The 17,136-nt window shown below is 43.0% G+C and overlaps 2 protein-coding genes and 1 pseudogene across 2 annotated transcripts; all 3 read right to left on the bottom strand.

The window, feature by feature from the left end:
- Positions 1 to 272: 272 nt before the first annotated feature.
- LOC138385793 (proline-rich protein 23B-like) lies at positions 273 to 1,064 on the bottom strand. Its single transcript, XM_069472013.1, has one exon. The coding sequence runs from the start codon at positions 1,062 to 1,064 to the stop codon at positions 273 to 275; it is 792 nt and encodes a 263-aa protein (XP_069328114.1).
- Positions 1,065 to 11,730: 10,666 nt separating this feature from the next.
- Positions 11,731 to 12,459, bottom strand: LOC138385792 (proline-rich protein 23B-like). Its single transcript, XM_069472012.1, has one exon. The coding sequence runs from the start codon at positions 12,457 to 12,459 to the stop codon at positions 11,731 to 11,733; it is 729 nt and encodes a 242-aa protein (XP_069328113.1).
- Positions 12,460 to 14,024: 1,565 nt separating this feature from the next.
- LOC138386640 (large ribosomal subunit protein uL23-like) lies at positions 14,025 to 15,038 on the bottom strand (annotated as a pseudogene).
- Between the last annotated feature and the right edge of the window lie 2,098 nt (positions 15,039 to 17,136).

Below are 17,136 nucleotides of genomic sequence, written 5' to 3'. Positions count from 1 at the left end.
CAAAGGCAGAGGAAACAGCTCCTGCAGCAGGGGCAAGGGATCTCAAAATCCACCATTGGCTATCTGTGGTCTACTCTCCCTGCCGAATCTGCTTTTCTTTTTGAAGCCCTCGCCGGAAGAAACAAACACACCAAGCCAAAACAAAAAAATGCAGCTGCTCACTGTTCACAAATGAAGATGTTACCTTTCTAAGTGGTGGTATGTGCTCATAGCGGGTCTTGGAGGATCCACCAGAACCCACAGCTGGTTGGTGAGGGACTGCAGGAGGCGATTCATTCCCGGAACAGGCATCTCCGGGCCTTGCACGGAGGGCGGGCAGAGCGCGCCGGGCGAGCATGAGGACCTAGACTTGGGGAGGGAGGTAGAGGTTGGAGCGGTGAGCTAGGGAAGGGCTCCAGAAGGTGGAATTCCAGGTCGAAGATGGGGCGTGGACAGCGTCTCCCTGGAGTAGGGTTGGAGACCAGAAGACTGGGCTCTGGGACCGGGCCCTGAGGGTCGGGGCTGGCCGCCCTGCTAGCGGAGGGCTGGAGCTCAGCGCCTAAGCTGGCGGGAGGGGCCATCCAGGGTGCCAGGAACTCGGGCTCCGCGTCCTCCTCGAAGGCCTCTTTTAGGGCGGCGAGCTCTGAGACAGATGCGCGGAAGAATGCATGCTCGACGACGACGTCCTCCCCGGGAGCGTCCAGAGAAACGCCCGGTTCCAGGCCGACAGACGAGTCGCCCTGTCCTCCCGAGCCTTCGTCGACTGAGCCCAGGAGGACCTCGGGGACCAGGATGAGTGTGTGCCCTTCGAGGGATACTTGCAGGACCGAGGTTGGCGCGGGCTCCAGCACCAGGTCGACGTCGTCTAGGGCCACTCTCAAGGCACAGCCCGAGGCCAGGACCACGACGGAGGTGAGCGCGTCCGCGCCCGGGGGCCCCGCCGAGTCTTCCAGGCTGGGGACCGCGCCGGGCCGGAGGCCCGCTGGCTCCTCCAATCGGCGGCGCTTGGCAGGGCCGGGTGCTCCGGGCTGCGGTCCCCACAAGGGCGCAGGGCAGGCGCTGGGGCTGTGGGGCCGGCTGCCCATCACCTCGATGGCGCTGCGGGCGGCGCTCCTGGGTCCTGGCAGAGAACTTGGGCGGCGCGGTCCTGCACGCAGTGACAAGTGTCAGTGACAGGTGAGGCGGGCTGGGGCGATGGGGCGGAGGACCGCGCGGCGCAGGGCGAGTTCTTGGAACTCAGGGGCCTCCCGGGAGGGCCGCACTCCAGCTGTTGGGGAGTTGTTCCCGCCACTGGCGTCGGCCTCGTGTGGTGGAATCTGCAGCCTTACTCGCGCAGACCCGGATGCGCACCGGGTGGTTAATAACGTGAGATGTCAGATGACCTATGGGTGCCAAGAGGTCTCACCATAAGCCCCGCCTGCAGATTTGCTCGGCTCAGGACGTGGCCTTGAGGGAATTGGGTTGGTGCAGTGCAAGAGTGGATAAGGTTCTCAGTAAATGTATGCAGGGCAATACTTCCTGGATACCCTCTTACTTCCTGGATACCCTCTTGCGACCCATGGCCTTTATTGCTTTTATTTTGGGAAAACAAACAAACAAAATAGCCAAAACACAAGTTCATAAAATTCTTGATTCCTTTTATAAGTAGCCTACGTTTAATATTTCTTCTAAAATATTCCAGGATGCTATGAAAAAAAGCATTACCTCATACTCATTGCTCCTTCCTGATCCCACCGACATGGTTCTAGAAATTTCTGTCCTTTATAAGAGAAATTAGCAATGCAAATTTTACTTTGGTAAGCAAGGTTTTTAAAAATAATAAAATGAAAGTGACTGCAGGTTTTTGTTGGAGGCCAGGCTGTGATTTTAATAATAGTAGCAAAAGGCCGGGCGCGGTGGCTCACGCCTGTAATCCTAGCACTCTGGGAGGCCGAGGTGGGCGGATCGTTTGAGCTCAGGAGTTCGAGACCAGCCTGAGCAAGAGCGAGACCCCATCTCTACTAAAAATAGAAAGAAATTATATGGACAGCTAAAAATATATATAGAAAAAAAATTAGCCGGGCATGGTGGTGCATGCCTGTAGTCCCAGCTACTCGGGAGGCTGAGACAGGAGGATCGCTTGAGCTCAGGAGTTTGAGGTTGCTGTGAGCTAGGCTAACGCCATGGCACTCACTCTAGCCTGGGCAACAGAGTGAGACTCTGTCTCAAAAAAAAAAAAAAAAAAATAATAGTAGCAAAAAAAAAATTACTACTTAATGTTAATTTTGTATTTAAACTTGATATTTAATCTATATTATATTGAATGTTTAAAGAATTAGTTTATCCTCACAAGTGAAGCTCCTTAGAGAGAAGAAACTGTCACGAAATTAAATAACTGGTTTCTGTTGGATATGGGAATTAAATACAGTCATGTTTAGCTTTATAATAGAAATCTTTGATTTTTTACCTATATGCTTATGGCAAAAAGCTAGATGTGGAATTTCTGGGTAGTAGTGTGTGGCACCTTAACAATAATAGATAATGCTAAACTACTTTCTCTTTCTTTCTTGTTATTACTATTTTTTTTAGAGACAGACTTGTATTGCTCTGTCACCCAGGTTGGGGGATAATAGTTCACAACAGCCTGATCACACTCCTTAAGTAATCCTTCTGCCTCAGACTCCCAAATAGCTAAGACCTCAGACTGGCACCACCATGCCAGACTAATTTTTAAAAATACTTTTTGACAGAGACAAGCTCTTGCTATGTTGCCCAGGCTGGTTTGAAATTCCTGGCCTCAAGTGACCCTCCCCTGTGGGCCTCCCAAAGTGCTGGGATTACAGGCATGAGCCACCCCCTCAGCCCAAACTACTTTCCTTAGTAGTTGCCCTAATTTATATTTGTGTGAGCAGCGGGTAAGTGTTCTCTTCTTGCTATATCCTTGCCAACACTTAGTATGGTTAAGATTTCTAAGTATTTTCCAATCTGGTGGTGTAAAGTGGTATCTCATGTATTTATGTTGTATTTTTCTGATTGCTCACGAGGTTGATCATTCAACCCATTGCTGACTATTCATGTATTGTCTTTTGTGTAATATATGTTTATGTCTTTTGACCATTTTTTGTTATTGATTTTTGGAACTTATTTATTATTTATGTGTGTTGAAATACTCTTTTTCCTGTTTTGTGGCTTGCTTTTATTTACATTCTTTATAGCGTTGTTTGGAAAACAGAAATTCTTAATTTTAAAATAGTTTCAAATTCATTAGTTTTGTTCTTTATGCTTTGCAATTTTTATTTATTTAAGAAACACTCTCTGTTCCAAGATCATTTCTATATCTTCCCAATAGTCTAATCTTTACCTTTCAGAATTTAAGCTGTTCACCCAGAGGTAGTGGAAAGTTTTGCAATCATGAGATAGCAATTCAATTTTAGTTTTTCCCCAAGTGCAAAACCAATTGTCTTGACGCTTTGTGTTGAATAGCTCATCTTTTCCCACTGAATTGCATCATTTCCTGAGTTATAAGTCTTTTTGTGTGTGAATGTCTTTGATCTTTCTATTTGGTTACATTGATTTAATTTTGTAAACAGAGGCAATCTTATGTAACTAATATGTTTAATGTATTACATTTAAAATATGATATCATACCAGGTAAATTAGTATTAATATATTTTTATAAGTTTTTTTTGTCTACAAAATCTTTGTTTTATGCTCATTTAAAAATTTAAAATTTGTTTTTTTTGTTTTTTTTTTTTGAGACAGAATCTCACTTTGTTGCCCAGGCTAGAGTGCCGTGGCATCAGCCTAGCTCACAGCAACATCAAACTCCTGGGCTCAAGTGATCCTCCTGCCTCAGCCTCCCGAGTAGCTGGGACTACAGGCATGTAGTCCGGCTAATTTTTTCTGTATATATTTTTAGCTGTCTATATAATTTCTTTCTATTTTTAGTAGAGACTGGGTCTCGCTCTTGCTCAGGCTGGCCTCAAACTCCTGAGATCAAATGATCCACCTGCCTCGGCCTCCCAGAGTGCTAGGATTACAGGTGTGAGCCACCGCGCCCGGCCTAAAAATTTTAAATTCTTAACTGACAAATAATAATAGTATATATTTATGGGATACAATGTGGTGTTTTGATACATGTATACATTGTGGAATGAGTAAATCAAGCTAATTAACATACCTATCATCTCACATACTTATTTTTTTGTGATGAGAATATTTAAAATCTCTTTTAGTAATTTTGAAATATATGATACATAATTATAATTATTAACTATAATCACCATACTGTGCAATACATCTCAAAAACTTATTCCTCTTGTTTAACTGAAACTCTGTACTCTTCGACCAACATCCTCTCATTCCTCCTCCCCATACCCAACCCTGTTATGCTTTCTACTTCTAAAGTTTGACTTTTGAAGGTTCCATATATAAGTGAAATCATTATGTTTTGCTCATTGCTGAAAGATGGTTTCGTTAAGTGAAAAAGTCCAGGTCAAAACAGTTGTTTTCTATCAATACTTTGCTTCTATTATTCTGCTGTCTTCTGGCTTCCATTGTTGCTGTTGAGAAACCAGTTGTCTAACTGCCTTTTCACTGTAGTTGTCTTCTCTTTGTGCATGTAAAAAAATTCTCTTTGAATTTGGTGTTTTGTAAGCTGACAATAATCTGTCTAAATGTGTATTTATTTTTATTTATCAGTCTTGAAATTTGTTGTGCTTCCTTAATGAGGACACTATACTAATGTTCCAGAATTATATATGTTCTTGGAAATATCCCTTTTCCCCCCTCTCTTTAGCACTGAAAGGATAATTCAAAGGGTAACTTGAGGGTTTGGGGTCTGAGCACAAATAAGAAGAATTATTTTCTGAGATTGGAAAGACCTTGAGGGGAGAAGATTTAGGACAAAAATAAGACTAGTTCCATTTTGAGCATGTGCCATGTGAGGTGCCTGCTACATATCCAAGGGGAGGTGTTGACTAGGAAGTGCGGTCAGGACTCTGGATTGCGTGGGATAGAGGCTTGCCACCTCTGCCGTAGGATCATAAATACTAATATCATAGCTTTTGCCCTTGTTCATGGTAAGAATCTGTCCATCCCTCATATCCCACATTTAAATCTTCAAATACTCAGTACCTGGCATTTTCTGTCTACTTCCTACCCTTCTCCATCTCCTACAACTTTTCATTTTGCATTTTGGAGCTCATAGTCAGTAATCACAAAACTCAAAAATCTTCAACTTCCTTGATATTCTTTTTAACTTCCTAGTACTATTGAAACCTTCTTCTGTGTACCCTGCTTTCCCTGTAGGCTTCCCCGTGGAGGTTGTTTTCTTTCCCATAGCCCTAGTAATTCTAGGTGCTCTTCTTGCTCTTCATTGCTGTTTCCCAGCCATTTTTTCATCTTTCCTGAGTTTCAGGTCATCAGACTGTAACCACCCACCAACTCTTTCTTGGTGCAGTTCTCTACCCTCCTGCCAACTCCACAGCCCTTCCCCTCACTTTTTTTTTTTTTTTTTTTTTTTTTTTGAGACAGAGTCTCACTCTGTTGCCCAGGCTAGAGTGAGTGCCGTGGCGTCAGCCTAGCTCACAGCAACCTCAAACTCCTGAACTCAAGCGATCCTCCTGTCTCAGCCTCCCGAGTAGCTGGGACTACAGGCATGCACCACCATGCCCGGCTAATTTTTTCTCTATATATTTTTTAGCTGTCCATATAATTTCTTTCTATTTTTAGTAGAGATGGGGTCTCGCTCTTGCTCAGGCTGGTCTCGAACTCCTGAGCTCAAACGATCCGCCCACCTCGGCCTCCCAGAGTGCTAGGATTACAGGCATGAGCCACCGCGCCCGGCCCCCTCACTTTTTGAATGTTTTTCTACTCTTGTATTTCTGTCACTCTCTCCCACATTGATTCTGTCTTAATTCCTGGTGATTTCAAAATACACAGAGGTAGTTCTTCCAAAACACTGGTATATCTCCATCTTGTAACGCTCCTGTGCAATCCAGACTCCCCACTTCCCAGTCAACACCTCCCCTTGGATATGTAGCAGGCACCGCAAATGGCACACGGTCAAAATGGAACTCATCTTATTTTTTCCTAAATCTTCTCCCCTCAAGGTCTTTCCAATCTCAGAAAAACAATTCTTACTTGTGCTTAGGCCCCAAACCCTCAAGTTACCCTTTGAATTACCTTTGACTCTCATCTTTCACTTCAAAAAAACCCATGTTTTCTCTGTCTTCAAAATATATCAAAGAAATGCCACGATGTCATTCTTCCTGCTACTACTTTAGTCCAAGGCAGTATCATTTCTTGTGTGAATTATTGCACTCCATGAAGGTGGTGATTTTAACTGTTTTGTTCTTCGTTGTAGTCCCAGAATTTGGAAAAGTGGTACCTAATAGGTACTTTTTTTTTTTTTTTTTGAGATAGAGTTTCGCTCTGTTGCCCAGACCGAGAGTGCTGTGGCATCAGCCTAGCTCACAGCAACCTCAAACTCCTGGGCTCAAGCAATTCTCCTGCCTCAGCCTCCTGAGTAGCTGGGACTACAGTCTCGCATCACCACACCCAGCTAATTTTTTCTATTTTTAGTTGTCCAGCTAATTTCTTTCTATTTTTAGTAGAGACGGGGTCTCACTCTTGCTCAGGCTGGTCTCAAACTCCTGAGCTCAAATGATCCCCCCACCTTGGCCTCCCAGAGTGCTGGGATTACAGGTGTGAGCCACCAGGCCCGGCCTAATAGGCTCTTAATACATATTTGTTAAATGAATGAATGATTTAATTCTATCATCACATCTGGATAATTCTTGTTCATTGTCTCTGTGAATAATGCTGCTCTGAGTGTTCTCCCTCTCCACCTCCGACGGTCATGTGGTAAAACTGCTCCTTCTCCACTAATGTCTCTTAGCCTGCTCTTCATATTTAACATGTTTTTACGGTCTTTGGCTTTATGGGTGATTTCTCCATTTCAATATTTCTGTTTTTAGTTCTAATATGTTGTTTAATCCATTCATTATATTTCTCACTTTAATGTTTACATACTTAATTCCCAGAAGTCTTCTTCAGTTCCCCTTTAAAACTTCTATGTCCTTCAATGTTTTTCTTAGTTATATTTATGTTGTCTTCTTTTATGTCCTCAAATTTATTAAAAATATTTTATCACTGATAATTTTCATCAACCTTTATCATATGAGGGACAGAGTCTCCTTTTTCTTGTTTTGGCTATTTCTAATTTATTCTCACTTATAGTGGTTTTTTTTTAATGCGTTCTTTGATTTAGAATAATGAATTTAGAATCACTGCACGTTATCTGCAAGAAGATACTTAGCCCTGGGTATAAGGTGTATTCTTCTCAGAAAATTTGAAGAAAGACTTTGTTTTACCTTTTCCAGGTTCACCACCTACCAGGGAAGACCTTAAACTCTCAGCTTTCTCCCCTAAAGCAGACTGTTTGATTCTACCTGGAGCCAATGCTGGGACAGATACATTTTCGCCCCATCTCCTTTTGTATTATTTTTCCCCCCTCTTTTCCTTGTTAGCCTATCTACTGGAGGTATCACGTTTTAGAAGCCTGTGATTTTGCTTTCAGGGCTGTGTGACCACTGAATTTTATTTTCTCTTCTTCATAACTGGATCATTAAAACCAAAACTCTAGGTAACCATGGATTGTTAGGTACCTGCAAGACAAACTCTTGCTTTAGCACCCACTTTCCTCTCTGGATTCATGATTTGTCATCACTTTTTGGCTTTGGAAGATTTCTCTTACATTTTTATAAGCTATGCTGTGCCTTTAAAAATATTAATATTAAAATAATTTTTCTCCATCACTTTCCAGATTGTTTTGAGGATTTTTTTGGATTGTTTGGTTCACATATTGCTGAAAATGGGTGTCCTTAGTTTTTTCTAGTATAGATTATGAGGCTTTTGCAATAGAAGACAGTTTTGTAAACAGGGCCACCATCCCTCTTCAGAATGACCAGATAATTAGGCTGGGACTTGTGACTGACTAACTGCTGTGTTATGGGTGGAGGGAGGAGAGATGGCTGAGTTGCAGTAGGAATCGTGGACAACATGGCGGTACATGTGAATTCCCTCTAAAGGAGGCAATGAGCATTGATAGGAAATATAAAACCATATTAAATACAGACATCTACTTTTGAAAGAAAGATACAAGCCTCCAGGGATCAGAAATGTAGTAGAAAATATAATCTCTGACTGAGCAGCTGATATTTTGATGATTCCTAGAACTGAGACTAAAATATATAGTGGCAACTGTGATTTCTGCTGCTCTCAGGAAGCTGAAATTTGGCCCACTGTCAATGATCAGAGGTTTAAGAGCCACGGACCACTATTGAATGATTTCGCCTACAGTTGATCAAGAACAGACAAATTGAAACTGGGAATGAGCTGCTGTGTGACTGCTTGGGGATTAGAACCATGACTTTCTGTAGAGATAAGTTATAAGAGTTCCAAAAGCCCTGCCTCTTTTTTTTTTCTTTTTGTTTTTGAGACAGAGTCTGGCTCTGTTGCCCGGGCTAGAGTGCCGTGGCGTCTGCCTAGCTCACAGCAACCTCAAACTTCTGGGCTCAAGCGATCCTCCTGCCTCAGCCTCCTGAGTAGCTGGGACTACAGGCATGTGCCACCATGCCTGGCTAATTTTCTATCTCTCTCTCTCTCTCTATATATATATATATTTTAGTTGTCCATATAATTTCTTTCTATTTTTAGTAGAGACTGGGTCTCGCTCTTGCTCAGGCTGGTCTCAACTCCTGACCTCAAGCGATCCTCCTGCCTCAGCCTCCCAGAGTGCTAGGATTACAGGCATGAGCCACTGCGCCCGGCCCAAAAGCCCTGCTTCTGAGTTGTGGTCCTTGGAGGACTAGGAAGTGGAAACTGTAAAGATTATAAGCGTAGGATGCAGAAGATGAATTCTCACACAAAGTGTGCCTTCCAGTGAAAATTACTACGCACACGAGGCAATCCAATGTGGTTAAAAACAAATAATAGGAGATTTTACCTGTGAGAAATTAAACTATTATAATTGAGCTATTAATTAAACAATTTCAAAACATAAATGATGGAATATCATCCGTGGAACAAACCTAGGAGTTTATGATACCAAGTGGAGAAGTTTTGAAGCAAGAATGAAGTAAAAATCTTCAAAAAAAGTACAATCTTTGAAATGAAAACTTTCTTATAGAAGTATAAGCCAAATATTGGAAGCAGTTAATAAATAGGAGTTTATTGGATTAAGGAGGCTGGGCGTGGTGGCCCAGCCTGTAATCCTAGCACTCTGGGAAGCTGAGGCGGGTGGATCGTTTGAGCTCAGGGGTTCGAGACCGCCTGAGCAAGGGTGAGACCCCCGTCTCTACTAAAAATAGAAAGAAATTAGCTGGACAACTAAAAAAATATATATAGAAAAAATTATCCAGGCATGGTGGCGCATGCTTGTAGTCCCAGCTACTCGGGAGGCTGAGGCAGGATTGCTTGAGCCCAGGAGTTTGAGGTTGCTGTGAGCTAGGCTGACACCACGGCACTCTAGCCCGGGCAACAGAGCCAGACTCTGTCTCAAAAAAAAAAAAAAAAAAAGAAAATATATATATATATATATATATAGGATTAAGGAATAAAGGAAGCTGGAATTGATAAGGTGTACATGTGCTCACACATATACACATATATTAAGATGTTATGAGTTATGAGAGATTGATTGTGCAGTACCATTATATATCTAATTGGGTTTCCAACGTGGGGATGTGTGAGATATTCCAAGAGATAGAGCCTAAGATTTTGTGGGATTTCAGGCAAGGGATAATTTCTAATATTGATAGTTAACTAAATTCCATGGAGCCAAATAAAAATATGGTCTACCCCTAGACATATTACAGTAAAACTGTAGAAAAGCAAAGGCAAATAAACATTTTAAAATACACTAAAATGAACATCCAAATCATTTATAAAAGGAATAACAACTTGACAGAAGACTTTTTATCCCGCAACAAGAACAAAAAATAGCAAAACAATGGACTGAGAGCTCAGGAATTTGAAGCTGCAGTGAGCTATGATGATGCCACTGCACTCCAGCCTGGGGAACAGAGTGAGACTCTCTCAAAAAACAAAAACAAAGACAAAAACAAACCCCAAAACCCAAATATACGTGACATACATATTAGAGCATTGTTATAATAGCAAAAGACTGAAACAACCCCTATGTTCATAATTCATGGGGTGACCCTATGTCCCAGTTTTCTTGGGACAGCCTTGGTTTATACTTTTCCTCTAGAATAATTAGTAATAGAGCCCCCCTTCACTCTCAAAAGTGTCCCAATTTGGATGACAGATTGTATAGCCACCCTAATCAAAGGGACTGGATAAATAAATGATGCTATATTCATATAATGGAATACCATGCATCAGAAAAAAAGAACGAGAATGCTCTTTATGTATTAATGGGGAAATGTCTCCCAGACATAGTGCTAAGTGAAAAGAAAAAAAACCCACCAAAAACAAAAAGCAAGATTATGCATTCTGATTCAAGCAGCAGGGACAGAAAAAAGGAAGGAAAAAAAAAAAAGGAATCTTAAAAAATAAGCTAGGCATGGTACCTCACTCCTGCGCAACATAGCAGGACCCTGTCTCAAAAAAAAAAAAAAAAAAAAGGACTAATATCTTTAAAGTACTGTAGTTAAATATCATTTTAGAATTAGGAATGACTATGTAATAAAAAATTTAAAAATATACAATACTAAGAGAGTTTATCACACAAAAACATGTTCAGACTTACAGAACCAAGATAGTTTACCACACATAGAACATACTGGAAAGAAATATTAAAGGATATTCTTCAGCAAGAAGAAAGTTGAGGCTATGCTGAGGGAGTGTAGAATAAAAAGGGAGAAGAGAATTGGTAAGGCATGGTGGCAAATCTGAATAGTTATTGATGTTTTAAAATAAAATGAAATCATCTTGTTGACTTCAGCTTTACCAATAATATTTTATTTCCTTTATAAAATATGAAATGAATATGGTAATAAATTAACATTTAAAGTTAGAAGTTTGGTTTACATGAGAAAAAAACTCAGGGTAGAATTTAAAAGGTATAAAATGTAGAATAGCAGGAATGTAAACATTTTCCATCAGTATATTGGGTGAACTCACCAGATATATAGATTTAAAAAAGAAATACATATCCTAATGCATGCTGAAAACATCTGATAAGATTCAACTTAATTTTCGTCTATAACAAGCAGTAATCTGGAAGAGAACTTCAACAGGATAAGAGGTTGCTATGAAGAAACACCATACAGTCATGTATAGTAACCTTCATACAATGTGACAATTTCCCGGGAGAGCAGCTGGAAACACCAATAAAGAGAAAAGCCATGGCTAAGAGTCTTCATAAATTCCTGGGAAAACACAAGGAAAATTGTAAGAAATCCAGTGATTTCTTGGTTTGGGGAGAAATGGGAGCAGCGGTATGGTGCTAAACTGGATTTGAGACAAAATGAGGAGGAACCATCTTGTGAAGTCCAGAAATCTGAAAACACCTTTTCTGGTACTCCTGGGTAGCTTTTCGATTTCAAAGATGAGGTCTAGGATCTGCTGTCTCTTACTGACGTTTTCATCTTCTACTATGGTAGTATGCAAGGACAATGCAGTTGTCTGCACACGAGGTGCCCAATTTCCAGGTCGTAGGCTATTCAGTGATAGGGATTCCGGCAATCCCATATGGCCGCCAGGGGAGTGGCCTAGGTTGTGGGTGTGTGTGGCCCGGGCGGTTCATTCCGGAAACAAGCATCTCCGGGCCTTGCACCCAGGGCTCGGAGAGGGCTCGGGGAGTGCAGGGGGACCTGGACTTGGGGAGGGAGGTAGAGGTTGGAGTGGTGAGCTGGGGAAGGGCTCCAGCAGGTGGAATTCCAGGTCGAAGATCGGGCGTGGGGAGCATCTCCCTGGACTAAGGCTGGGAGCCAGAGGACTACGTTCTGGGACCGGGCCCTGAGGGTCGGGGCTGGCCGCCCTGCTAGCGGAGGGCAGGAGCTCAGCTGCTGAGCCGGCGGGAGGGGCCATCCAGGGTGCCAGGAACTCGGGCTCCGCGTCCTCCTCGAAAGCCTCTTTTTGGGCAGCGATCTCTGGGACCAGAAAAACGCCCGGTTCTAGGCCGACAGACGAGTCGCCCTGTCCTCCCGAGCCTTCGAGGAGGACCTCGGGGACCAGGATGAACGTGTGCCCTTCGAGGGATACTTGCAGGACCGAGGTTGGCGCGGGCTCCAGCACCAGGTCGACGTCGTCTAGGGCCACTCGCAAGGCACAGCCCGAGGCCAGGACCACGACGGAGGTGAGCGCGTCCGCGCCCGGGGGCCCCGCCGAGTCTTCCAGGCTGGGGACCGCGCCGGGCCGGAGGCCCGCTGGCTCCTCCAATCGGCGGCGCTTGGCAGGGCCGGGTGCTCCGGGCTGCGGTCCCCACAAGGGCGCAGGGCAGGCGCTGGGGCTGTGGGGCCGGCTGCCCATCACCTCGATGGCGCTGCGGGCGGCGCTCCCGGGGCCTGGCAGAGAACTTGGGCGGCGCGTTCCTGGACGCGGTGACAAGTGTCAATGGCAGGTGAGGCGGGCTGGGGCAGACGGGGCGCCGGACCGCGCGACGCTGGGCGAGTCCTCGGTGCCTCGCGGAGGGCCGCAGTCCAGGCTGCGGGGGAAGTGGCGTCCCCGGCTGGGGTCGGCCTCGCGTGTTGGAATCTTCGGCCTTCCTCGCGCAGGTCTGGACGCTCACTGAGGGCAAGTTATGTTTCAAGCGACGCCAGCGGAACCGAAGTCGCAAAACATCACGCTAAGTTCCGCCCCTTCGAGGCTCCGCCTAGAGACGGAGGTTTGTGCTGCCCAATAGCCTTGGCTGTGGCTGGTAGGTCCCTGCGGGGGAAATACTTCTATAGGCCTCCAGGGGGCAGAATGACTTGTATAACTTATTAGGAAAAAAATGATATGCCACGAATAGAATTTCAAAGATGGCTCACCTTTAGAACTAATGTTTTCTTGTGATGGGGATTCTAGAGAAAAGACCACTCAAAAAGATCCCTTCCCCCAATCTGACCCACCCAAGTTCTACATGCAATTCCATTAACGCTTGGCAGATATTTCATTTTAGGTGTAAATGGAAAATACAGTTTTTTTTTTTTGTTTTTTTTTTTCGGAAGCATGCTTTTTTAATATTAAGTGAAACATTTCTGGCAGTCTTTTCCGGGATGGTAAGGCTGTTATAATTTTATTAATTATATCAAGAAAATTAAAAAACTATTAATAGAATTAATTTTTTTTTTAAATGGAGGCAGGGTCTCACTCTGCTGCCCCGGCTAGACTGCAGTGCAGTGGCGTCATCATAGCTCACAGCAACCTCAAACTCTGGTGCTCAAACAATCCTCCTGCCTCAGCCTCCTGAGTAGCTGGGAATATAGGTGAAAGCGACCACTCCCAGTTAAGTTTTATATTTTTTATAGAGACAGGGTCTCGCTTTTGCTCAGGCTGGTCCCGAACTCCTTGCCTCAAGCGATCCTCCTGCCTCAGTCTCCCAAAGTGCTAGGATTACAGATGTGAGCCACCATGCCGGCCACAATTAAATTTTTTATTGAGTTATATGTCCGCCATTCTTGAGTGTTTTAAAAAATGTTATTTTTAATCGTCACAACAGCTGAGATTCAGAGTGGTAAAGGAAATTTTTCAAAATGAGATGCCTAGTTTCTGTTGGATGTGGGAATCAAATGCAGACATATATGGCTTTACATCAAGGACTCTTTCCTTGTATGCTTATGAGGAAATATATGCTTAGGAGTAAATTGCTAATTGGCCCTGTGTGTGCCTTTCAAATGAACAGGTAATGCCTACTCCCTCTTTTTTTTTTTTTTTCCAAAATGGCTTTCCATGTTTACATTTCTGTGAGCAGAGTATGTTTCCATTTCATTATATCTTTGCAAATATTTCTTATTGTTAGATTCTTGAGATTTTTCTAATCAGGTGTAGTAAAATGCTACCTCATCGTGTTCTCTCTCTCTCTCTCTTTTTGGTGAAAAGATATATATTTAGAATTAGCCAGCTGGACTCAGTTTAGTTGATCCCAATTTTGTTGGTATTATAACATCCAAAGCATCATAATTAGGAGCCAGTGCAACATATTCTTTCTTTGCTTCATCGGGACTAATCAGTGTGTTGACCTTGGCCACATCAATATCACAGAGCTTCTTCACAGCATGTTTGATCTGGTGCTTGTTAGCTTTAACATCCACAATAAACACAAGTTTGTTTTTGTCTTCTATCTTCTTCATGGCAGACTCAGTGGTCGGGTGAACTTGATGATGGCCTAGTGGTCAAGCTTGTTTCTCCTAGGGGTGCTCTTCTGGGGGTATTTGGGCTGCCTCTGGAGCTGCAATGTCTTGGGCAGTCAAAAGGTGGATGATGTGCAGTTTCTCCTCTTCCTCCTCCTCTTCTCTTTCTCCTCCTCCTCCTCCTCCTTCTCTTCCTCCTCCTTCTTCCTTCTCCTTCCTCCTTCTTCCTTCTCCTTCTGCCTCCTTCCTTCTCCTCCTCTTTCTCCTCCTCCTCCTCCTCTTTGTTGTGGTCTTCCTGTTCTCCTTCTTCTTCTCCTTCTCTTTCTTCTCCTTCTCCTTCTCCTTCTTCTTCTTCTTCTTCTCCTCCTCCTTTTTCTCCTTCTCTTCCTTCTTCCTTCTCCTTCCTCCTTCTTCCTTCTCCTTCCTCCTCCTCCACCTCCATGCCTGTACTTGTACTTCTTTCTTCTTTTTCTTCTTCTTCTCCTCCTTCTTCCTTCTCCTTTTTCCTTCTTCCTCCCCCTCCTCCTCTTCTTCTTCACCTTGTTTTTCTTGTTCTCTTTCTTCTTTCTTCTTCTCCTCCTCCTCCTCTTCTTCTTCACCTTGTTCTTCTTGTTCTCCTTCTTCTTTCTTCTTCTCCTTCTCGTCCTCCTTCTTCTCCCTTTTTTGGTGGCTGTGGATGCCTTTCAGTGCTGCCTTCTTGGCCTTCAAAACTTTTGCTTTTGCTTTTTCTTCTGCTTTGGAAGGGGTAGGAGCTTCCTACTTTGCCTCTGGAGTCATTTTGTGAAAAGCTCTCATTGTATTTCCATTTTGCATTTCTGATTATCAATGAGCTGAATCATTTTTTCATATGCTTATTTGCTATTATATCTTCTTTGAAATGTTCCTGTCATTTATTTTTTTACTTAAAAAATGAGTTTCACATAGATTCACTGCAGGAACTAAAAAAAATGGGGTTTCATAATACTGTATACCAGTTATTTATCAGATGTATGTGTAGCAAATGTCTCTATCACTTTCCCACAATCTTTGAAGATTTTAGCACCTGAGGCACTATTATTCTCACCCATTCTACTTCTGGTATAATTTGTGGTTATTTTAATATTCTTTTAGTTTTCTTCCCTCCTGAAATCCTGGCCTTTTAGTTCTGTTTTCCTCCAACAATTTGTCCTTCCTACCTCACTGACTCATACTCTTGACTTTGTCATTACCCCAAATTGTAACCTTTCCATAATCACAATTTCAAACATTTTATTCTCAGAGCACCACCTCCTAACTTTCTAGCTCAGTTTTTTCAATATCCAAACACTATCAGTTCTTCAGCCTGTGTGGAAAAATCCATTTATCCTACCACCTTTTCATTGAAACTGACACCATCAGGTCCTTACGTCTCTCCTTACCAGAAATAAATTCCATGCACAGTCATGATAATCACTGCCATATTTATATCTTTATCTCCCTTTCCTGTCTACTGCTTTGCTGGTTAAATCTGTTTGCCTACTCTGTGCCTGTACTTGTGCAGCTGAATGTGTCTGGAGAAAAACACTTAACCCCATTGACTGGTCTCCCTTTATATTCATGATCACCAGCCACAAATGAGCTCCTAATATTGCCAAGTGATCTTGCTGTATTGTTCTACTCCATTTCCTCTCTCACTCTTCCAGGTGAATGTTGCATGTTTTTTCCTTTCTTTTCAAACCTCTAATACCTCATCTCTTATTTTTACTCATAGATGATCACCTTGCTTCTTTTTCACTGAGACAACAGAAGCAGTCAGAAGATATTTTCCAAAATTCCCATATTCATATCTGCCCATGAGGCTGAATTGGGACCATATATTCTGCCTTCTTTCCTGTTCTGATAGACGAATTGCTTGAGCTTATTGCTTATTGGTAGAGCTTATTGCTCTACCAAAGTCTACTCCTTCCACTTGTGCAACTGATCTCATCTCACCTTGCCTCCTCAAGAACATCACTTTAGCAGTTCTCCCATCTCTGTCCCACATTATCAAATTTTAGCTAACTCATCAAATTTCAACTGCTGAATCAATATCTTCAATATGTAATTGAGAGGTAAGCTCTTCCATCTTAAAACAAACAAAAGCTCCTTGACTTGACTTAAACTCTCCAGTTTCTGTTCATTCCGTCTTTCTCCTTCCTTATGTGCCAAAACTCTTGAATTAGTCAACTGTACTTGCATCCCCTAATTTCTCTCCTCCCTTGCTTTCTTGAGCTCATTCTAATCAGATTCTGTCCATGGAAGTCATCTATAAGCCCTCATCTGATGGTTACTTCTCAGTCCTCATCCTGAGTTCTGAGCAACATTTGACAAAGTCAACCACTCTCTTCTTTAAACATTTTCTCTCTTGGCATTCAAGATCTCACACTCTCCTGGTCTGTCTCTGGCTTCTTCTTATTTTCTTAGCTGCCTCCTCTTTATTTTGAAGGTTGGAATATCTCAGGACTCAGTTCTTGGCCTTTTTTTTCCTATCAACTTTTACTCTCTTACTTTAAGTGCCATCGCATATTAGTGACTCTCAAATTTGTGCCTCCTTCCTATACTTCGCCCATGAACATCCAACTTCATTGTCCACCTTTTCTTGTCTTGTCTTGTCTGTCTGTCTTTCTTTCTTTTTTTTTTTTTGAGACAGAGTCTCACTTTGTTGCCCGGGCTAGAGTGCCGTGGCGTCAGCCTAGCTCACAGCAACCTCAGACTCCTGGGCTCAAGCAATTGTACTGCCTCAGCCTCCCAAGTAGCTGGGACTACAGGCATGTGCCACCATGCCTGGCTAATTTTTTCTATGTATATATGGTTTTAGTTGTTTGGCTATTTTCTTTCTATTTTTAGTAGAGATGGGGTCTCACTCTTGCTCAGGCTG

This window comes from Eulemur rufifrons, chromosome 7, assembly GCF_041146395.1.
Source record: "Eulemur rufifrons isolate Redbay chromosome 7, OSU_ERuf_1, whole genome shotgun sequence".
Classification (NCBI taxonomy): Eukaryota; Metazoa; Chordata; class Mammalia; order Primates; family Lemuridae; genus Eulemur; species Eulemur rufifrons.
The sequence above is the reverse complement of the archived record's forward strand: the minus strand, read 5'-3'. Positions and strand labels throughout refer to the sequence as shown.